The sequence below is a fragment of the Alligator mississippiensis genome, chromosome 1, assembly GCF_030867095.1.
Source record: "Alligator mississippiensis isolate rAllMis1 chromosome 1, rAllMis1, whole genome shotgun sequence".
In the NCBI taxonomy this organism is placed as follows: Eukaryota; Metazoa; Chordata; order Crocodylia; family Alligatoridae; genus Alligator; species Alligator mississippiensis.
Window position 1 is genome coordinate 246,918,068 of NC_081824.1, and position 23,396 is coordinate 246,941,463.

The 23,396-nt window shown below is 43.0% G+C and overlaps 1 protein-coding gene across 3 annotated transcripts in view; it reads right to left on the minus strand.

The window, feature by feature from the left end:
* Positions 1-23,396, minus strand: part of NME7 (NME/NM23 family member 7) — a 154,396-nt gene that overhangs the window by 74,659 nt on the left and 56,341 nt on the right. For all 3 annotated transcript variants that reach the window (XM_019476132.2, XM_006271809.3, XM_014603932.3), the window contains exons 4-7: positions 16,423-16,533; positions 9,819-9,869; positions 6,982-7,189; positions 3,906-4,011 (exon numbers count right to left, since the gene is read on the minus strand). In XM_019476132.2, the coding sequence (XP_019331677.1) occupies positions 3,906-4,011; positions 6,982-7,189; positions 9,819-9,869; positions 16,423-16,533 (476 nt within the window). The remainder of the gene's footprint in view (positions 1-3,905; positions 4,012-6,981; positions 7,190-9,818; positions 9,870-16,422; positions 16,534-23,396) is intronic.

A 23,396-nucleotide genomic window follows, 5' to 3' on the forward strand; every position in this document is an offset into this window, starting at 1 on the left:
AGTGGTTGAGCTGATTTCCTAAACTCAACCCAAGCTCCATCTGCAAAAATGGGCTCCACCTCACCCAGGCGAGCATACCAATTCTGTGCAACCTTCCAAAATACCTCTGCCCCCACACCATCCACGCACAGTAGGACCACATGAATTCTTAAGCTTCCCAAGATTCTCAACATTGGTGGAAATGGGGCAGGATTTATCCTTTAACAACAAGGCAAAGCCAGAAAATAGGGGGAAGGCATGCAGATGGCCAAGAGAGACTAAAAGGGGTACGAGACACCTGATAGCTCATTAAAAGGGTAGCTGGAGCTTCACTGGGTAAAATGTCTTAAAACTCTTAACAGCCTGGCTCAGGCCCTTAGCTCTGTACCTTTCAAACTCAGTTTCAGGTATCTGCCAATTTTGCTGTAATGAAACTACTTTTTTTTGTCCCCCACCAAACATTTATACTATATACAAACACAGTCCAGGCTGCTGTTGATGTCAGTTCTGTATGAGGAGAGTGTTGTTCTGTCTTGGCTGCATAGCAAGGGTATCTATCAGTAGTAGATACTATACAAGGCCTCACAGAGGTAACTTTCTCTTTATCAGTAGCAAGTGCAAGATGCTTTAAGAAAACTCTTTGTGTAGCAAACTGTTCTGACATCCCACTTGAGGAGCAAAAGGCCTGGAGACCACTATTGCCACATCCTATCCTTCTTCTTATACTTCTGTGACAGTCTATTGCGGGACCTACCGATGGCTTGGGGAAGATCTATGAAATATCACAGGTGATAGTATCTATTCTCTATATAAACAGTTTTACACATGAGAGCGGGGACATGTTACTAAACTTTGGATATTGCTCCTCTTTGTTCTCCTGCCCCTGAAGGCTGTGGACTGAAAATTGAATCATTTAGCTGTGGTCACACTTGAATATCAAGTATTAAAAATAATTATGTGATGAGGGGACTCAACATTTCTCAGCACAGAGCGTATAATGTGATATCATTACAGTACATGAAACTATAACTTAAATAGAGTATTGCATTCAGCAGAGGTCTTTGTTCATTTACTATTTTATTTTAATTACCTCACTACTGTAATTCAACTATAAACATGCACCCAACTCTGGAAGAACTGCAAATTTAACCATAGTGCATGCAGATCAGCAGACATCAAAAAAGGTCATAATTATTTCCTGTCTATTACAGCCTGCTTGGCCAGCAGAGATTGTTACAGAATCTAAGTGATACTCTATTGGAAGATTTATGTTTATTTGTTTGGGTTTTTTCTCCGTTATTCTGAACTAATGTGAATAAGCCCTGCTGCTTGTGTCAGAAATGGTACAGACAATACACAAACTAAAGCAAAATATTGTGCACTTCTACAGTTTGTCTGATACTGCAGACCCTTACTCTTCTAAATAATGATGTCAATGTGATTCACTTCTAGACTTAATCCCAAGTAACAATCAAGAGGTTTCTGCTAGTGAGCCACTCTGTAATAGCAGCCATAACAATCACATTCAATATTTTAGCAAGAGGGAGTAAGCCAAAAAATTCTACCGCGCCGACATACAACTTTAGGAAAGGAAGTTACACAGAAAGAGGAAGTTAGAAAGAAGTTTAAAGGAGCAGTCAAAAACATAACAGGCCTGCAGGCAGCTTGGAAGTTGTTTAAAAATACTATATTAGAGGCTTTGGAAAACTGTATACCACAAATCAAAAGGGTACCAAGAAGACCAAAAAAACCCCTGCATGGTTTAACAGCAGTTAAGGAGGCCATTCAATGAAAATGCATCCTTCAAAAAAAATGAAAGGCATGCAAATGAGAAAAACAGCAAAGCCCACAAACTCTGACAGGTAAAATGTAAAAGTGAAATAAGGCAGGCCAAATAAGGAGCTGAAAAGTTAATAATAAAAGCTCTTAAAAAAAACATAACAGAAGAAGGGAGCCAGCTAGAGAATCACTGGGACCATCACATGACCAGGATGTAAAAGGAAGTTAAATAAGTTCTTTGCATCGGTATTTACTGCAGAAAATATTGGGGAAATTCTCATGCCAGATCAGTCCTTCCCAGTAGGTAGGTCTGAAGAGTTAGACCACATTAGACCACATTAAAGTGACAGCAGCAGAAGTTTTAGAACAAATCAATAAACTAAATACTAATAAGTCACCGGGACTGGGTGGTATTCACCTGAGAGCTCTGAAGGAGCTCAGAGATGAAATTGCATGACTATGGGCAATAGACCGTAACCTATTGTTACAATAGCCTCTGTGCTGGTGGATTAGTGATTTGCCAACATAACACCCATCTTCAAAAAAAGGCTCTAGATGTGATCCTGGGAACTACAGTCCAGTGAGTCTCACTTCCGTGCATGGCAAGTTGGTACAATATATAATAAAGAACAAAATCAGCAGTCACATGGACAAATACAATCTGCTGGGAGGAGTCAGCATGGTTTTTGTAAAGGGAAATTCTGCATCACCAATCTTCTGGAGTTCTTTGAGGGTGTTAATAAGCACATGGACAAGGGGGATCCAGATGACTTTCAAAAAGGTTTCAACAAGGTCCCTCACCAAAAAAAACCTGCATTGTCACAGAATTGGAAGAAAGGTTCCATTTGTGGATTAAGAGCTGGTTAAAAGATTGGAAGGAAAGGGTACAGCTAAATAATTACTTTTCAGAATGGTGGGAGGTCAAAAGTGGGGTCCAGCAGGGTTCTGCTCTGGGTTCTATTTTGTTCAACATTTTCATCAATGACCTGGAAGTCGGGGTGTACAGTGAAATCTCCAAGTTTGTGGATGATACCAAATTATGCCAGGTAATCAAGTCCCAGGCTGATGGAGAAGAGCTACAAAAAGATCTCACCAAGCTAAGCAAGTGGGGAAAAAGAGTGGCAGATGAACTTCAAATGTTGACAAGTGCAAGGTTATGTACCTGGGAAAAAATAACCTCAATTACCCATACACAGGGCTGGGTTACAAACTAGGTGTTCTGAAGCATTACCTCCACTTGCAGGGAAGAACAGCTCCAGTTCCCGAAACAAGGTCAGAAAACAGACCCTGAATTCTCTAAAAACATTAGCTCAGTGTGCGGTGGCAACCAAAAAATCCATAAAATGCTGAGCATCATTAAGAACGGAATGGAAAACAAACAGAGATCATTATCATGCCATTATACAAATTGATGGTGCACCCACATCTTGACTACTGTGCGCAGTTCTGGTTCCAACACCTGAAAAAGCATACAGAAGAACAAGAAAAGGTACAGAGAAGGGCAACCAAAATGATGAGGGGCGTGGAGCAGTTACCATACCAGGAGAGACTAAAAGAATGCTAGGACTCTTCAGTTTGGAAAAGAAGTCTGAGGGGAGGTATGACAGAAGTCTATAAAATCACAAAAGGTGTGGGCCAAACGAACAGGAAATTGTTGGTTCACCAAATCGCGGAATACTAGAACTAGGGCATATCCACTGAAATTAGTAGGAGACAAGAGAAAGTAAAACTAAATAACATGAGAAACTAACAAGAGAAACAAAAGTAACAACATAATTTTTTGCATAATGCATAGTTAACTTTCACAATTTATTGCCCAGGAGGTGGTAGAGGTACCACAAGACAGCATTGTCAGAATCGAAAATAAACTAGGCACATTCATAGATGATAGATATAGTAATAGCTATTTAACAAAACAGTTGGAGATGTTTCCTCTGGCATCTCTAAACCAATAATGGTGGATGCCAGGGAGGGTAATGAATAGGGGACAGATCACTCTAGATCCAGCTGGGTCAACGCTCTCCCTCTAGCATCTACTACTGCTACTCCCAGAGGGGATACTGAGCTAGACAGACCATTGGCCTGATCCAGTATGGCACTTCTTATGTTTTTATGTTTCATTAAGGAATCAACCCCATGGTACGTACCTTCATTAACAGCATGAGGCTTAATGATGCAACATGTACAGTTTATAAATTTTGCACTATTGGCTGGTCCGCGACCTCCACCTGAAGGGAAAAACAGCTCCAGTTCCTGAAAACAAGTACAAATGAAAATGTTTTAGCACTATACAGTCAACAGTATGTCTCAGATCTTTAGTACAAACAGTATTTTGAGACATCTTGAGTCATAAAAGACAATCTAATTCATTTATTTGGGGATAAGAATATTTTCCCTTTAAAATGTATCCTTTTCTCCCTAGCACCATTGCTACAGGCATATTTCCTGCCTTAGCTACATTTTGAACTATTCTGTTGCCCTAATCAGGTCTCTTGACACCACTTCTTCCTACATTTCTGTATTCAGTTCAAACTTATTCTAACTTTCATATTACCCTACAAATCCATTCCCTTCTCTGCATCTTTAATCTAATTTCTTCTGACACTACATCTTCTTCCCTAAATGAATGGGTGGAATCCCCATTTAGCTCTTAATACAGCATGTAGATATATACAAAATTAGTATGCACACTGGACCTCAATCCCTCCTCTGAGAATTATTTTATTCTTAACAAGTAACAAAACTTGCTTGAATTTCTTGGCTGACTTCTCTTTCCTTAAATCTTCTCTACCTTTAATCATTCTGAATTTGGGCTCTGGCCTGGCCCAGATACCTGGGTAAGTCAAGAGAATAGCTCTGCATCAACACAGTGTCCTCAAAACCTGACATCTTGCAACACGAGTTCTTCCCAAGTCTTTTCCTAACTGTTGTTTTTGCCTTCTTTTATCACTGCTGACTTCATGCCTTCTTCCACCTTCATCATCTACTGTAGTCAGAACAACCTGAGAGCAAACATTAGCTAATTTCCCTTGATATAGCCAATTAGACTATTAGCCATCTTCAGTGCAGAAATTCAATGAATTTCTTTTAAAAGGAAATAATAATAACCTGCAGACACTACCAAAATCATCAGATTTTTGCCTTGTATAATAGTCTCAGAGCTTCTCGAGTTGCCTCTCAGTTAAGTAGTAGTATGTTTCAGATATAGCCAAGTCAAATTTAGATTTTCCCATGTTAGCTCATTGAGCTAAAGTTAAGAGTTGAGAAATATCTTTCTCTGCCAGAGTACACTGGAAGGATAATAATACCATATTCTGGAGCCAAAGGCTGTGGCTAAGGATATCTGGCATGGGATTTTAGTTAGAGAAATAACCATCAATAAAAATGCTGTTCTAATGTGCCTGTTTAATTATTTTTAAAAAGATCATTCCTTATTATATTAGTGTAATTACTTTGGAAAGCTTTTTCTCTTTTTTTATTCCCGTGTAATTATTTTGCTAGACTTGCCTATAAATGCATATCATTGTGTTCGCAAGGTTCTTCGGGTAGATGTGATATCTTTTATTAGACCAACAAAATAGTTGGAAAAAAGTTCTTGATTTTTTAATTACTTATATAAAATGGGACAGGCTCCATTGAGAGAGATTGAGGGACTCGCCTGAGGACTCATCAGGGATGGGGGAGGCCCATGATCTAAACCAGGTGGAGCAGGATCTAGAACTGAGGTATCCTACATCCCATATATGTGGGGCCTGTTGGTCAGGGCAGAGTCAGTCTCTTCCCCTCTCCTTTTTTCCTGGTCCAGTGTCAGGCTGCTTAGTGCAGCAGCACAAGCTGTGAGGTAAAGAGACAGTTATTCAACCACTCATCCACTCTCCACTTCACAGCCTAATGTCCTAAGATCTGGCATATTGGCTGTCCTGAGGTCTGTCTGGTTTTTGACAGACCTCAGGACAGCCAATATGCCAGATCTTAGGACATTAGGCTGTGAAGTGGAGAGTGGATGAGTGGTTGAATAACTGTCTCTTTACCTCACAGCTTGTGCTGCTGCACTAAGCAGCCTGACACTGGACCAGGAAAAAAGGAGAGGGGAAGAGACTGACTCTGCCCTGACCAACAGGCCCCACATATATGGGATGTAGGATACCTCAGTTCTAGATCCTGCTCCACCTGGTTTAGATCATGGGCCTCCCCCATCCCTGATGAGTCCTCAGGCGAGTCCCTCAATCTCTCTCAATGGAGCCTGTCCCATTTTATATAAGTAATTAAACATTTACTGGAGCAGGGACTTGAAGTTGAGTCTCCCAGACTTGAGTATACCCCAGTGGTCAGGACAAAGTTGCTTGTTTCTCTTCTTGGTCCAGTAGTAAACTGTCTAGTGGAAGGCAAACTGAAGTAAGGAAACAAACAAGCCATTGAGCCAACTAAAGTGCCCAGCAAACCTTCATACTGACCAAAATGCAATCGTTAGCCCCACAGTTGTAAACACAAATACTCATAACATGCAAATATCACTTATCATAATTTATACTTCAGTACTGGTAACACAAATCTATCCAGTTCCATAGCTTTTCCTAAGCATCACAGAAAATAGTAGATTGTAAACTGTTAGTGTGAAATGACACCCTGTGTCTCACACCCCAATACAAAGCCATATAAAAAGCTACCTGAAATGAGTCACTCCTACTCAGAACACCGGACTATTATCTGCAGCAAACCTAGCTGAAGTTCAGCGGGAGCTATTGATTGTTCAGGATGATGGCAGAGAGAGATGAGTTGTGGGTGACGGAGGGAAAGTAAGTAGCTGGGGTGATGAAGAAGAATGGCTGAGTGGAGCACAGGTGGTACTGAATGATTTAGAACCTAATTTTCTTGCTTTTCAGGATTTAGAGTGATAGGCTATGAAGTCTACAGTATACAAAAGGACTTTATGTGTACTGCATAGAGCAAATAATAGAAGGGCTAGACTCATAGTCTTAGACAAATTTTCCAAGTGTAGTCTCTTCTAATCAGAGCAGAAGTGCACAGACAGGGTAGCATAAAGATAGCTTACTCTGCAGCTGTCTGTGTTGGAGATAAGACTTCTGTCTACAAATATAACTATGCAGATTGCATAAATCAGCACTACATTCAAATGAAAAAATAGCAGTAGGATTTCTGTACTGACTGCAGCCCAATCACTGGATCAGTAAATGAACAAAGCTAATATATTTAAAATCTTACTTGAGCTGCTGAAGCAATAGAGTCAGGGCCATGAGCTGCATTTCTTATGCCATCTATTCCAAATGTGGCTCGAATGCTATCCGGAGCTTCAGTCTGTGCCACGCCAGAGTTTGCAGGTCCCAGTAACATCTTCCATTTAGACACAGCATCATCTCCTAAAATCTCCATGGCAACAATGGAACCACTTGTAATAAACTGGAGAAGCTCACTACAAAATACAAAGAGAGAGAAAGCAGTGATGAATTCTTCAGAAAGAAAAACACCACCAGCTCTGACCCCAGTGCCCAAACCTCATCAATGTTGCAGGAAAAGTACATCAATTCATAGTAAAAGTTGTAACACAAAGTGGTGGGTAGCACCAGACTTCAGAAGAATGCCCACAGAGACGAGCAATGGTGGATGTTACGAGCGTACTCATTACTCAGAGTAGTGTATTTCCCAATCTGTTCCTTCCACATGAAGCTCCCATACAAGACTTACACTCATCCTGTGCATCTTCCTTACCAAGAATGTATTTACATCAAAATTCCTATTCCCTACTCCACTATCAGAGGACTTGCATCTAACTCCTGTCCCTCACTAACAGAGAAACAAAGGGCCTATTCTATCCTATTGGCTTTATTCTGAATTGAACAGAACAACATAGTGAGAGAGGCAGGAAATAATAAAATATGTATATTGGATGTCTTTTATATCTATAAAAGACTTGCATTATGTTCTATGTTTTTTATATCTACATAATTATCCTCATATATTTAGTATAGGCAATTTACTCAGTGCTGCAAAAAGATAAGGCACCTGAGGACTTTGGGATGTAAGAGACAGAATGAGAAGACATCATACCATTGGAAACACAAAGGAAAGAAAAGAAAGTGGTTTGTAGGGTTTTTAATCAAAGTGACAACATTCTTGACAGTGTAGAAATCTTGAGATTTTGGGGAAGAGATTGATTTTGGGAGACCATACAGATTGTATGGTTAAAAAAACCCAAAATTAGGAGAGCTCAAACTTAGTTAATTAAATGTACCTTTATCTCTGGCCTTTTGAACATATGCATTATGCCACAAGTTTTAATAACCTATTCACATGTTCTTAAGCTCTGTACAGCATAATGCTGTCACACAATGAATTAGAAAATTGCAAAAATTTTTATTCAGTCATTTTAGGGTTACAGATTTATACATATGGGAGACAATATCATTTTGACAAGTTCCAAATGCTTTTTACAAAATATGAAATTAAACATCCTTTAATATTTCATTTTACTTCCTCAAGAAGTAATAATAGTTTTTCCTACTATTCAGTAGACTTTCATTAACTATCAAGTTTGCCAGAAAGGACTGTTTATAAAGACACTATAATAAATCACTAATGAAATGCTAAGAGCAATCAGGTATGAGAGTTAACATTTTTATTAGCATTTGGATATTTTTTTGTTCACTTACTACAATGCAAAGAAAAAAATACAGTCCAGTAAATACCAGGCAGTCAGAGCCCTGGATGACAGACAAAGTAAACACAGTGAATAGACAGCTGACAGTTTCTCAGATAACTGCCATTAGTTTAGCCAGCCATGAATAAAATTGTGAACAGAATTCTTGTTCATTTATGAACCTATCCAAGCAGATTAACTTAGGAAAGAAAAAAAGATGACAAGTTGAGTTCCTTGATGCTCTACAAAATGGTCAGATGTTTCCTTGCATCATTTCCTTTTCCATGGAAAGAAGGAAACCATCTCCACCCATTGCTCCCAGAAGAGACCTGCCAATTATCATATTCCTGAGGCTCAGGAACCCAAAGATCATCCTGAAATTGGGCCTTTAAACTTCTGTCATTAAAACCTACTATCCCTGCATGACAAAAAATAGAAAGCTTTGGGTTGACCTCACCCAGGTAAATTATGTAAGAGTTGTAAACCTAGGTCTAGACTCAGGAATGTATGTCAAGCAACTTCGCCTTCATTGTGACCTCCTTTCATAGCCAGACAAATTCTAAATGTAGATCAACAAACAGCATTTACCTTACTTGAATGCAATGCCTCTGGAAACTCTCACATACATGCACACACAAATTCTTACTTGTTTAGCACAGGCAATATGTTCCATGCTGCATAAGCCACAAAGACAGGAAAAACCTTGCCTCGAAGATGTTACAAGGTAACAAACAGACTGAGAAGACATGTGCTTGGAAAAATCCAGGAGTGGAAAGAGTGATTTGTTGTTTGAAGCTTCTTGGTATTATGGAAATCAGTATTTTAGAAGGGTGAATTTGTCTATATGCATATGCTTTCAGTCACTTATGGAGAGATCAAGTATATCATGCATTCAATATATAATGCAGCACAGAGACCCCATGGAGTTTTGCTTTTTGTTTAACACTAGCCCTACAAGAGGGCATGCTTGTGGGCAAGAAATCACACTTTTGGGCATTTGCTGCCAAATCAGTATCCGAGACTGGTCATTCCACTCCAGTTGTCACTACCTTCAAGTCCCATTCTGTGTCTGAAGATGCTGCCTTCTAAATGTCGGGTCCCCTCCCCAGCTCAGACCATTTTCATTCCTCATAAAGTGGATGCATTCCTTGGAGCTTAATCAGCGTGAGAGGGCTGTGGAGCCAGGCATCCATCAGCTGGGAGGTGTAGTGCTCTAGGGAAAGCTGAATGAGGTTCCATGCAATACTTTACATGAGGCCTTTGCAAATCAAGACCAGCTCTGGGTTAACCATTATCTTGTAGTGTCACATTATAAAAGCTCACCATGATGTCTTCTCAACTCCCCCCCCCCCCCCCCCCCCCCCCCAGTTAATGATCATATTAACCTAAAAAAATAAGTACCTACTTGTAAAAAGGCCTGGATTGATGGTCTACGTAGAAATCCATTGCTTCTTTCCTAGAAGAGACCAAACAAACATGTAAGACATTCATGAACAGTTCTTCACTAATATGCCTCTGCAGGTAATGTTTTCCCAACAGTTTGTGTGTTTGCTTATGCCCAGAGGTAAAAGAGTCTGTATGCTTCCACATCTTTTACTATTGTTAGTACAACTGCTAATACTGTTTTTAGCCACATAAATAAATAATCCTTCTAGTGTGAATCCTCCTACGCTCTTGGCTTTGATGATATTGTGTAGCAAATCTGCCTTTCAAATTCAAGGGCTCTTCCCATGTTCTGGTATTATGAGAAAAGGCAAACAAGAGCACCAGAGTCACCGTCCTTATAATTGTAACAGATTGCCAATGTGGACTCAGACTGGCTTGAGATACTTACCCTGGGCTAGAAACAGTGCCGCTGAATTCTGAGTGACCCCAAGGGTGGAGCAGGGGAGCCCTGCCCTGTGGAAAAGGAGAAGCCAATCGAAAGAAGAGGTTTTCAATCCCCTCATTCGCATGGAAGGGGAATGGCTGGAGTTGGGGGCCAGCCACCCTGACCCTGGTTGCCCGGTTTGCAAGCCAGGGAAGGACTGCCGGAGGGGATAAAAGCAGCAGCTGAACTGGCATGTGGGAGCTGCTGACAGTGGCTCCGGGGAACGATGCAGGAGGACTAAAAAGAGCTGGGGTGAGCTGACCCAGCAGAGGGAGCAGAGAGACCCCTCTGAAGAGCCTGGAAGGCCCTGGGAGAAGAAGGCAGCAGCAGTCAGCTGTGCCTCCAGTCCTGTAGCAGAGAGGGAGCAGCAGCCAGGGCTTGGGGCAGAGAGCTGGTGCCCCAAGGCCCCATCACAGTGTGCTGCACGTGCTGGGTGTCCCAGAGGCTAGGGGTGGCAGTCGGCCCCCCACTCCACTGAGGAGAAGCAGTGACCAGGAGCGTAGGAGGCATCCTTATCCAGAGCAGGGAGCTGGGCCGGTGAGTGGAGGAAACCCCTTACCTTCCCTGGGGAAGCAGGACAACAGCAGGCAAGGCACTGGGATCCTGAGGAGCAGAACGCCAGGACGAGGGTTCTCAGGAGCTCGGGGCGCAGGCTGGAGCTCAGAGTGGGATTGGCAAGCCGCGAGGTGTGTGGGGTGCTTGGCTAGTCAACTGGAGCAAGGATTTAAAGCAACGACCCCTGGGAGCTGCCTGTGCTGCTGACCCTCTGCCACTGACTGCTCCAGAGGGGACTCAGTCCTGTCCCTTATTCTGCAGCTGATTGTCACCGGACGGAGTCCCTGAGCTTTGTGCTTGGGTCATGCCGATTGCTGCAGGAACCTACTCTGTTGCTTGTTGCTTGCCTTGTTGGTTGTCATGGAGGGTCACCCTTCAGCCTCTTTGCGGGTTGGGGTTTGATACAATTTGATTGCTGCAGACCAGAAGAGCTTAACCTGTTGCAGTCTGTCGCTTATTGGGAAGCCTGTTGGACCTGCTGGGAGTGACCACCTTGCTTCCTTGTGGTAGCATCTCAGCAGTGCCTGAAAGCTGCCAGTTACCCTACCTGTAGTTCTTGAGTCAAGGGCTGACTAATGCATTCTGGTTTGTTTTGTGATTCTGGTTATGCCATTTAAGTTCACTTGTAAATAACCTTTCCTATTATTCTTGTTTTCTAAATAAAGTGTAAATAGTTAAATCAGTTAAGTGTTAGACCTTCTTGGGACCAGGGGCTGCTCTGTGGGGAGCAGGGGCTAGCTGGAAAGTAAATTGGTGCTGGCCGGAAGCCCTGCCCCACTCTCACCACACCAGCCCTGATATTGGGCAGGGGTGACAACTATTGGGCCGCCACCTGGGTTACATAATGTTTATTATTTTAGAGACTCAGGTTGGAAATACATTCATGATGATAAGCTACAAATCTGCCCATAACTTTCTCACTGTAACTGGACTACTTCCCCAAATCCTTTTTTTGTCAGACTGCTCTCCCAATTCTAGAAAAGAGGTGAAAATGAGGAAAAGGATGATTCACAGAAGTTTAGGGCTAGAAGAGACCTTGTGAGATCGTTGGGTCCACCCCCCCTGCTCTGGGCAGGAAAGACTGCTAGGGTCAAATAACCCCAGCAAGGTGTGCATCCAGTCTCCTTTTGAAGATGTCAGGGTAGGTGCCTGCACCAGCTGCACTGGGAGTCTATTCCAGAGTCTGGTCACACGAACTGTGAAGAATTTTTTCCTAATATCCAGTCTGAAACCTTCTTCTATGAGTTTATGACTCTTGTTCCTGGTTTTCCCCTGGGGCATTTTGGTGAATAGTTGTTTGCCTAGTCCCTGATGCTCACCCCTGATATATTTGTAAGGGGCCACCCCCTCCCACCCCTCAAAAATCTTCTCTTTTCTAGGCTCAACAGTCCTGTACTTGTCAGCCTTTCCTCATATGACTTGCTCTTCAGGCCTCTAATCATACAAGTGACCCTTCACTGGACTCTTTCAGGCTTCTCCACATCCTTGTTGAAGTGTGGCACCCAGAACTGGATGCAGTACTCCAGCTGCAGCCTCACCAATGCTGAGTACAGCAGGAGAATCACTTCCTTGGTTTTGCTTGAGATGCATTGGTTGATGCATGCCAGCAGATTACTTGCTCTACTAAGGGTAGCATCACACTGGTGGCTCATATTCATTTTATGCTCAGTTATGACCCCCAGGTCCCTTTAGGACATGGTGCTAGTCAGAGTAGCACCACCAAGCCTGTAAGTTTGTTGAGGATTTAAGGTGTTTTCCCCCACTACTTTTCCACTTGGAAACTTGCTATGGCCCTACATTTTACCTATGGGAACACACTGATTGCCACATATGGGGTTTGTATACCTGTCTGCACTACTGTACTGAAGCAATTCCCAAGCTTACAAAGTAAATAAGCTAGTCTAACAGCATGTCAAACTGAAGTGGCTAGCTGGTTCAGGTACTACTAGAGATGTAACTGTAGCAATATGGAAGTCAGTATATGCTAGCCACTTAAATATCTACTCAGCTTCTTGGGCAAGCTTTGCAGCCCATGCTGTGATCCGTTCCACTATGTCAATACTGTCAGTGGTACCTGAGGGAGTTAGTTGTTTCTACAAGCTGCAGTGACTGTACTGTGGACCTCAGTTCTACCAGCCAGTGATTTTCTTACAACAGCATCAGCTAGAGCTAGCAACCTCCTTCCCTCCTTGCTTTGAGGTGTATGCTCTGTAACTGCTGCATGATGCAAGTCCAGTTGATTCCACTAGGACTTCTTCACATGGAGTAGCTACCAAATTCATAAGGGATGTTAAAGTGCTCTGCTACATCCCAAATCCAATTTAACAGGTTTAGGTTTTAAATTGTAATGGGCGTTGGTTTGTTCTGAACCCTGGAGAGCATCCGATTATGAAGCTGTGTTGCAGAGAAATCCAAATTCCTGGAAAGGGAGAGTGACTGCAGCTGAAGACAGACAGTGCCGTGGTGAAGCAGCGTAGCTCCAAGCCCATGGCCTAGGTGCAGAGTTCACCATTAAGTTAAAGAGTTGCAGTGAAAATTACTTGGTGAGGAAAGGTCAGCAAGCCAAATACCAGTTACAAAAGCCTCAAGTACCAATGGGGGGAAACAAGGTTGAAGTGTCCTATTTGTTTACAAAAACTGTTCTCTGATATGTGTGGGTATCGCCACAATTCACTCACTTCTAGCAGCTCTTGATCTAATGCACTATCCTGGCCTTCACAAATGATAATTTCTAACATCAGCCAGCAAATTCTCTTCAGTGTACAACATGCCTGTCTGTAAATTACCCTCTACAAAGACAGGGGGTTTAATACTACGGAAATCTCTAGGTTTACATGTGAATCATGTTTACACACCTAATACTGCTAACATTGCAGAGCACCTTTGAAAGGATCTCATGGCACCCTTGTTGAGAATCACTAGCACAGTCCCTGAGTCTAATGCAGTCCTTACTCAAAGTAGAGGAATAATTTCTGCATAGTGACCCATATATTTGAAAAAGTTCATTTCTATCACTCTTCGTGTATCTGTAAACAGATCATAATTTTCTCCCGTGTTAGTCAAAATTATTTGCTGAGGAATTTTTAACCTGTAGGTTGTAGTTCACAAAGAAACAGACATTCAAACTTCGAGTTGTTTTGATTGGAAATGCAGACTACAAGGTACATTTCTGCTTACTAAGGGGGGGAACTGAAGGTTTTTTCTAAGATGAAATAAAACCCACTTTCCACAAATATTCTAAAATAGGTGTTTAGAATCCACTGTTTCAGCAAAACTTCCTTCCAGTAAGTGCACTGACTAAAATATTCATGGAAAGTGAACTGCAAAAGGGTATGAAGACAGTCTTAAGCAATATCATTTATAAACCTGAACAAATATTTGTGAACAGTTAAACCACGCATATCCCTGGTTCCAATGCTTAGTCAAGGAAAACTGCTATTGCAGTAATTACAAAACCGGACTGGCTGTCCAAAATCTAACTCCCTTTTGCATTTAGTCTCAGCAGAGTCGGACTCATAGAGAACTGAAAGCAGGATTTATCTTGAATAGTGGGTTGGACTGAGGCATGATTGACTGAGGAGACAGAAGAACTGGCCTTTCACAGCACACGTCTGCCCTTTCTTTCATACCTAAGCAATGTGTTAGGTTTTTTTACAGGTGGTATGAATCAAGTTAACAGAGTTTTCCAGGCAAATGTCAGCAATAATCCCCTTTAAAGAAAGCAGCAGATGCTGATGCTACTCTGGGCAAATAAGCGTACAGGGAACCATGGCACTCGGCTTGTGACAATAATTCAGTGCTACCATTAGAATTATGGTGTAATATCACGGATTAACATAGAGGGCCCCATAAAAACTCCATATTATCAAGTCACCATTTATATATTAAGCCATTAAATATTATAGTCTAATGAGGTGCTAGGTAATGATTAGTCATTATTAGGGCTGTCAATTAATCACAGTTAACACGCATGATTAATGTGTTCATTCATTTTTGCGTTAATTTTTTTAACGTGCATTAAGCGCTCTGGGTGCTAGGAGGAAGAGCAGCCCCTCCCCTGTTGCTGCTGCTGGCCGCACACACACGTGGCCAGCAAACAGCCAGGCAGGGTCCTGGGAACAGATTCGGCAGCTGGATGGGGAGCAGAGGTTGGAGGGCCAGGGCTTGGGGACTGTCTAGGGTGTGTGTACGTGTGTGTGTAGGGGGGTGCCTTCCAGCGCTGGGGGAAGCTATGCAAGCACAAGAAGAATTCTATTATTGTTTTAATTGCAATTTTAACCGTGCAGTTAACACAACTAGTTTTTTTAATATCTCAATTAATTGCAATTCATTTTTTTAAATTCTTTGACAGCCCTAGACAGGCAGGGAGTGGCTTATAAAATAAAAGGAGTTTATATCTCATCTCAACCTTTAGGATTTCTTTTCCTCAAAGTAAGCCATATCCAAAACAAAGATGTACCTCAAACCTTCAATCATAGAACAAATCCGCCCACAGAAATAAGGAGGAGCCTACTACTTCAGGACAAAGCGAGTGAAATGACGGAACATCAAACCACAGAATAGTTTGCATTTATTAAGAGCAGACTGAAGGGCTAGAAAAGATCCCACAAAGATACCCAAAATCCTGGATGTAGATTCGGGTGGAGATGAGGGGTTCTGTATTAGATACGTGACTATTTATAAACTACAATGGTACGGTCAGGTGCAGTAGCAGACAGCATCATGTGATCACAGAGAGAGGCAGTCATGTACTATCCTACCACCACCTAGGAGGACCAAAAAACTTTGAGATAGGGGAATACCTCCTTGTGGCGTATGGGAACCATAAGACCTAGAGTAGGACTCTTGGAAAGATGGCATATTTAAAGATAAGGTGATTTTTCTGCTCAAAGATGTGTGGCATAACCACAATGGAGTAGCCATAAAAGGATCCTGGCAAACCCCTTTGTGGTAGATGCACCAAATCCGTTCTTTCCCCAGCTGGCCTTCTCTGGCCACCAGTGGTCAGGCATCTGAGTGACATTCATACAAAGGGAGCAGAAGACACATACAAGTCAACCCTGCCCTTGCCCTCAGCAGAGCCACACAGGCTGCGCTATCCCTAGGGACTTCCACAGAGGCTGCAGAAGATGGCAAGGTTGGTTCTAGGCGCAGAGACCAAAACTGGATTTACTGTAAGGCAACAAATTAATCAACTTGAGACAATTGTACCATAATTAGCAATCAAGCTTGCATAAGGCAACTGGGTAATTAAAAGTGAAGGGAAAGAAATGTGTTACTAGCAAGCATCATCTGAGTGCTGAGTTTATAAGAATGACCTCTATTTTTATTCAGGCACACATTATATATTTACACACTCGCAGTAAGCCCAATGACATTTGCACAGGACTTTTTCATTACCTAGACACTCTAAGGTGTCCACACTGTTTGAGGAACTTACATGTCATTATGAAACAGATTACTGCTTTCTTTATTACTCGGTAGTATCAATGTAATATGCTGAACAACATGGAATAACTAGGAAAGTACAGTGAAATAAAAAAGTAATATTCCAGTGCTACAGTAAATGTTCATAGAGCCTTACCGTGAAAGCACCATCATTTTGGCCTTGGTTATTGTAAACCCAGCATTAATAATGATATCAATTAGCTCTCCAATCCTGGGTCCTGCATCAGGCTTAATCAAAGCCAGTGTTCTGAAAAAGAGAACATTGCATTTGCCACAAAACAAAACCAGTCCAAGGTAAGGGTTACACTTAAAGAAAACACCATCACACAAAAAGATATCCAGTCAGTTATCCAAACAGCTCTGCCTCAGTTTTCCATGACCTCCCATCTTGTATGCATGGTAAAAACATTTTCATTCCTTCCTTCGTGCCATCTGCCTAAGGGATGGTCAGCAATATCTATGGGTTCTCCGTCTCTGGGTCCCAGCGTGTAATCTAAAATGTCTGCAAGTCTCACAAGTAAGTCCTTTTTATATTTGAAACTCCACAGATCTTTGGGAGTACTGTCCTGGATACAGTTGTTGTTTACTATGAGATGTAACACCACAGTTTTCCTGTGAATGAGTAGCACTTGAGATAGACAGAAACGGCCATTTATATACAAACAGTATACTTATTTCAATTTTTAAAAAGTGTAACAAGCCAGAGGCTTTTTTAATCATATTCCTCACCTCCACCCTGCTACAGTACAACCATTTTGTTTAGTTTATTTTTTCCTCTTCCTTTCTCTTCCTTCTTAATCACTCTGCTCCTAATTAAGGACCCGATCAAAAAGCCTGTAGCCTATCTACATCGAAATCTTCCTCCAAAATTGTTTTTCTGAAATGCTCATAAAGAGATTATTTTTACAACATCATCTCGGGGCTCTGACTGAGGTTGAGGTATCACTGTGGAAACGTGTAAGATACAGCCAATGTCCTAAAAAAGCTTACCAGATAAGAAGCCAGAACAAAGGGTAAGAAGAAACAAATCAGCATCCCCATTTTACTGACTTTGAACTTGATTGCAAGGGAGTTAAAAGAAAAATGAAAAACACAGCACCTCTAAATGATCCCCATCTCTCGTTTTCTAAATACATATTCCTTGGAATTATCTTTCAGGCTATTAAATTCTTCAGGCCAAAGGCTGCTTTTTTTACCATTGTTTTGTACAGTGCTAAGCACACCTCTCAGCACTAAGCACATTATTAATCATAAATAATAAGCACAAAAGCTTATAAAGCCTATGAAAAACATTTTGTATATGCGTTTCTTTGGGTGGTAAGTCAGCAAACATGCTCAGCCTGCAAGCCAACAGATGATTTACCTAACTGCCTGTCCCACAACTATGTAGGATACTGTGATATTCCAGAGGAGCTTATCCTTTAATCTGTTTCCGGTAACAAAGGATATGCAAGACCAAATGTTTCCCTTATTGCGGTGCCTCTAATAAGAAAAAACAAAGGCTGCACTTTTGCTTTTTATTTTCTAGCCTGCTGGGGAAGAGAGCCTTTATGACCACCAGTTTGTTCTAACTGGTAATACAGCACACTGAATTTATGGGAAATGGACAAAATGCCATTCCACTTGTTCTTATCCTGGGAATCAACACTTCCCACAGCTTATCATTCAGTGACTTTATAGTAAGTAGGAAGGGAGAGAGTGGGAAAAGGAAACGAGAAGGAGGAGGTGGAAACATATCTGACATTTTGGGTGGGGCGGAGAGGGAACCAGAGCTGAGCTTCAGAGTTCAGAAATAAATCTGAACTCCCCCAAGCCTCAGGTTTGCTCAGATCTGTGGATCAAACAAGAACCAGGTCTAAGAGAAACTGTAAAATAAATAAATAAGACTGACCCAGGCAATGTAATTTGAAGGAGAATTTCACTTAAACTCAAAGTTAGCATTTTCTTCAGGGAGGTTTTTAGTTCTGCAGGCTCTTGGAAAGAGGTTGTTAAATCTGGAAATAATGTAATTTACTTTGCTAATTTCAGGTTTAGCGAAGAGATTCTTAAGTGCTAGCAGTATGCAGTGAAATACTGTATATGGAAGCAATTAATTTAAAGGCCAGCAGTACAAACTAAAATGAGCATCTGCTGGTAGGGTTTTTTCCAGCACTGACCTATAGAGTTCAACATTTTCAGAGAGTGTTTCATGGAGGTGTACGGCAAAAAGTGTTATAAATCAGAATGCTGAGGTTCATTTCTGAGATTAGATTTTGATTCATAAGACCTACTTCAAGATTTAGTCATACGTTTTAGGGTTTTTATATGTCTGTCTCCCCCAAGTGTATTTCTGAATGGTTATGGCTAGGAACAGAGAGAAAGGAATTCAAATTAGGATCAACTGCTTTACATTGTACAGTCAGTCTGAATGTAACAGTTTTTGTGGACACTAGGAAAAGGGGAACAGTGGCTAAGCAGAGGATAGATACAGGTGCAATACATGAAAAACAATACAAAGTGTAGTCAGGAGCATGAAATGCATTTATTTTTAATTTAAGAACTGTTACAAGTACAGTACCTTAAGTTTTGTATGGGAAGAAATACTGGCTATGGTATAGGCCTAGAAACACATTAATGACTTCCCAAATGAATAAAATCTCCCAATGTGTCTGGTTTACTGTGAGCATGCTAATTATTTTTCAAACAGCAGTTATGGTAACTGAATATATTAAAAAACATATTCTGTTTAAGGACACACTTGTAAGAAAAAACTTTTACTTAGCGCTGTAAGTCACCTAATATCACAGGTGAATGATTAGAAGTGGTGGCAGACAAGGGGGAATGGGGGAAGGGAAATCTCTTTTTTTCCATGAATTGTGGTCACTATCTGCATTTCACAGCACTTTGCCTTTACTTACGTGACCTCTGCAATTTTTATAGTTTGCACAGACTATATGCATAGTTTCCCAAATGATGGGAAAGGCAATGGTGTGGGGGAACTTTTTGACAGTCAAATGGTATAGAAAAACAGAAATAAATTAGGGCAGGGGAAAGAGCAAGAGAGAGCAAGAGAAGTGTATGAACTGAAGCTGTTTTAAGTAATCTTTTGGAACTAGCTAGATTTCAACTTAACAGTGTCCCTAGAAAGACTGATATTACTGTAATTACAATCAGATACGGGATTCTGTAAAAACTGGCCTCTTTTCACACATCAGTTGTATTCCCAGCATATACCTGGAGTCACATTTGCTCACTTTATTTACAAAAGCAAAGACCCCAGTTTCAGAAGGCTGGAGGTGCACGTCACCCTCCCGTGTAAAAACAGCCTGAGTTTTGCATGTGCATCACAAGTGACCCAAGCACAGGCTCACATTTGAAAAATCCTGCCTGAGCATCTCATTCTTAAGTAGGCAACTTGCTGTGAACTTAAGGGTTTTATGAACCACCCAGATATTAATGAACTAGGTTCATTGAATCATAGAATCATAGAAAATTAAGGTTGGAAGTGACTTCAGGAGGGCATCTAGTCCAACCCCCTGCTCAAAGTAGGACCAGCAACAACTAGATCATCCTAGGCAGAGTTTAGTCTAGCCAGCTCTTAAAAGCCTCCAAGGATAGAGCTTCTACCACCTCTCTGGGCAGCTGGTTCCAGTGTTTTACCATCCTCCTAGAGAAAACATTTTTCCTAATATCCAACCGAAAACTCCCTTGCTGCAACTTGAGAGTATTGCTCCTTGTTCTGTCATCTGCCACCACTGAGAACAGTCTAGCTCCATCCTCTTTGGAACCAACCTTCAGGTAGTTAAAGGCTGCTATTAAATCCCCTCAGTCTTCTCTTCTACAAACTAAATAAGCTCACTTCCCTTAGTTTCTCCTCATAAGTCATGACCCACAGCCCCCAACCATTTTCACTGACCTCCGCTGGACTCTCTCCAATTTGTCCACATCCTTTTGGTCGTGGAGGGCCCAAAACTGAACACAGTACTCCAGAGAGAAGCCCCGATCACCTGATGACGGACTACCATGCTCTGGGCGGCATGCTGAAGGAAAGAGGTGCACAGGTGGTATTCCCTTCTGTCCTGCCAGTGAGTGGACGTGGAAGACGACATGAGAATTGCATTAGAGAGACCAACTGGCGGCTTCGGCAATGGTGTCTCGAGGCAGGCTTCGGCCTCCTTGACAATGACCCGCACATCACGACGAGAGACATGCTCAGTTGGGATGGGCTTCACCTGTCCCCCATAGGTAAGCGTGTGTTCTCTTCTAGGTTGGCGGATCTCCTCCGGTGGGCTTTAAACTAGGCTCGTCGGGGGGAGGGGATGATGAGGGCGGGGGAAGCCGTGGACCACCAAACCATGTGGCACCCACAAGGACAGCCCAGCCTGAAGAAGGAGAACATTGGGAACCTGCAATCCATGGGGCGGCCAGCAGTACACCACAGGTAAGCAATAAGGGGCCCTTTGGGCAGAGCCAGGGGGCAACAAAGGCACCAGTCACAGGGCTCAAGTGCCTATACACTAACGCTAGGAGCATGGGGAGCAAGCAGGATGAACTAGCACTCCTGCTTGCAGAAAACACCTATGACTTAGTAGGGCTAACAGAAACCTGGTGGGACCCTTCCCACGACTGGGCGGTACACATTGAGGGTTATAAGCTGTACAGAAAGTATAAAGTGGGAAAGAGAGGGGGAGGGGTGGCGTTCTATGTCAATGAGCAATATACATCGACCCTTATCAAAACAGAATCAGAGGAGGAGAAAGTAGAAGGATTGCGGGTTAGGTTACATGGAGGTCAAGGAGAAAGGGATTTGGTGGTAGGGGTCTGCTACAGACCCCCACACCAAAGGGAAGAACTAGATTTGGGGCTCCTGAGGCAGCTCTTGGAGACCATAAAAACTAGAGAGGCAGTAGTCATGGGGGACCTAAACTATCCAAACATCTGCTGGGAGACGCAGATAGCAAAGTCCCACCGTTCACACAGGTTCCTATCCTGTGTACAGGACCTCCATCTGACACAGGAGGTACACGGTCCCACTAGGGGGAATGCCTTACTGGACCTGGTATTGGCAACAGTGGATGACATGGTAGGAGACCTACAGATCAGTGGTCACCTGGGGGACATTGATCACCAAATAATAGAATTCACCATAAGACGTCGAGTGGGTAAGGTAACTAGTAGGGTGAAAGTGCTAGACTTTAGGAAAGCTGATTTCAATGAACTCAGGCGATTAGTCAAGGACACACTACAGAGTAGGAGTTTTGAAGAGTTGGGAGCCCAGGAAGGGTGGCTGTGCCTTAAGGAAATGATCGTTCGGACACAGAGGGAGATGATCCCGATGCAGGGAAAAAGGGGAAAGGGGCCAAGAGGCTTCCTTGGCTGACCAGAGAAATCCAGAGCAGTCTACGGGCTAAAAGGGGGGCATATAAAAAGTGGAAACGGGGAAAGATTACTAAAGAGGAGTATACCTCCTCTGCTCGCACTTGTAGGGAGGCAGTTAGATGGGCCAAAACTACCATGGAGCTGAGGATGGCATCCCAAGTTAAGGATAACAAAAATTTGTTCTTTAGATATATAGGGAGTAAAAGGAAGGCCCAGGGTGGAATAGGACCCCTGCTAAATGGGCATAAGCAATTGATGACGGACAGGGGGGACAAGGCTGAACTCCTCAATGAGTTCTTTGCCTCAGTGTTCCTAAGCAAGGGGCAAGACAAGGCTCTCACTGGGATTGTAGAGAGGCAGCAGCAGGATGCCAGACTACCAGGCGTAGACCCTGAGATGGTGCAGAGGCACTTGGAGGAACTGGATGCGTTTAAGTCAGCAGGCCCGGATGAGCTCCATCCGAGGGTGCTGAAGGCACTGGCTGACGTCATTGCGCAGCCACTGGCGGAAATATTTGAACACCCGTGGCGCACAGGCCAGGTCCCGGACGACTGGAAAAGGGCCAATGTGGTCCCCATTTTCAAGAAGGGGAGGAAGGAGGACCCAGGCAACTATAGGCCAGTCAGTCTCACCTCCATCCTAGGCAAAGCCTTTGAAAAAATTATCAAGGCTCACATTTGCGAGAGCCCGGCAGGACAAATTATGCTGAGGGGAAACCAGCACGGGTTCATAGCAGGTAGATCATGCCTGACTAATCTAGTCTCTTTTTATGACCAGGTTACAAAACACCTGGATGCAGGAGTAGGGGTTGACGTCGTTTACTTAGACTTCAGGAAGGCCTTCGATAGGGTATCCCACCCCATACTGGTGAACAAGTTAAGAGGCTGTGACTTGGATGACTACACAGTCCGGTGGGTGGCGAATTGGCTCGAGGGTCACACCCAGAGAGTCGTAGTGGATGGGTCGGTCTCAACCTGGAAGGGTGTGGGCAGTGGGGTCCCGCAGGGCTCGGTCCTTGGACCGATACTCTTCAATGTCTTCATCAGCAACTTGGACGAGGGAGTGAAGTGTACTCTGTCCAAGTTTGCGAATGACACAAAACTGTGGGGAGAAGTGGACACACCGGAGGGCAGGGAACAACTACAAGCAGACCTGGACAGGTTGGACAAATGGGCGGAAAACAACAGAATGCAATTCAACAAGGAGAAATGCAAAGTGCTGCATCTAAGGAGGAAAAATGTCCAGCATACCTACTGCCTAGGGAATGACCTGCTGGGTGGAATGGAAGAGGAAAGGGATCTTGGGAGTCCTAGTGGACTCCAAGATGAACATGAGTTGTCAGTGTGACGAAGTCATCAGAAAAGCTAATGGCACTTTATCGTGCATCAGCAGATGCATGACAAACAGAACGAAGGAGGTGATAATTCCCCTCTATCGGGCGCTGGTCAGACCGCAGTTGGAATACTGCGTGCAGTTTTGGGCGCCACACTTCAAGAGGGATGTGGATAACCTGGAGAGGGTCCAGAGAAGGGCCACTCGTATGGTGAAGGGCTTGCAGGCCAAGCCCTATGAGGAGAGACTAGGGCACCTGGACCTCTTCAGCCTCCGCAAGAGAAGGTTGAGAGGCGACCTTGTGGCTGCCTATAAGTTCATCACGGGGGCACAGAAGGGAATTGGTGAGGCTTTACTCACCAAGGAGCCCCTGGGGGTTACAAGAAATAATGGCCATAAGCTAGCAGAGAGCAGATTTAG